The 684-nt window shown below is 60.8% G+C and overlaps 1 protein-coding gene across 1 annotated transcript; it reads left to right on the top strand.

Moving 5' to 3' along the window:
- Positions 1 to 72: 72 nt before the first annotated feature.
- Positions 73 to 662, top strand: H696_06326 (rab family, other; the record flags this gene model as incomplete). Its single annotated transcript, XM_009500068.1, has 3 exons — positions 73 to 145; positions 252 to 393; positions 545 to 662. Coding segments are annotated over 3 exons (333 nt in total), but the record flags the coding sequence as incomplete, so codon positions are not given.
- Between the last annotated feature and the right edge of the window lie 22 nt (positions 663 to 684).

The following is a 684-nucleotide window of genomic DNA, read 5'->3' on the forward strand; positions in this document are numbered from 1 at the left end:
TCTGTCTCCCCCTGGTCCTCTCCGGCCCGTGTAAACTGACCCCCTCGACCCGGGTCAACTCCTCCGCTCAGTATGAGCAGGCGCGGACAAGAGGCCCCCTCGGTCAGCCAGTATAAGATCTTGGTCGTGGGTGACTATGCCGTTGGTGCGTACATGGGCGGCCCAAGTGCCCGCCTCTGCCTCGACGGCCGCCCTCTTTTCCACCTGCCTCGCCCTTTCCCCTCTCCTGCGACGACTTACATGGGCCACAGGAAAAACTGCCGTCATCCGTCGCTACGCCCACGGGCAGTTCACCCCTCAGTACAAGCTGACGATTGGTGTGGACTTTGCCATGCGTCATGTCACCCGCCCGAAGCCCGATGGCACCGAGGAGAATGTGCAACTGCAGCTCTGGTGCGTGTCGACTTCCGCCCAGGCACCTTTGCCCTTGCATCGATTTTTTTTTTGTTGGCTGTCTTTCCCCGCTCTGCCCCTTCCCGCTCATTTGCTGACCCTTACATGCGTGCCCATCTTTCCTGCCCTGCCTCCGTACTTTCCCATCCAGGGATATCGCCGGTCACGAGCGCTTCGGCACCATGACTCATGTGTACTACAAGTACGCGATTGCCGCGATCATTGTCTTTGATCTGTCTCGCTCGGCCACCTACGATGCCGTGCTCAAGGTGCGCAGCGCCCCCCCCCCCC

Source organism: Fonticula alba (assembly GCF_000388065.1).
Source record: "Fonticula alba strain ATCC 38817 unplaced genomic scaffold supercont2.99, whole genome shotgun sequence".
Taxonomy (NCBI): Eukaryota; order Rotosphaerida; family Fonticulaceae; genus Fonticula; species Fonticula alba.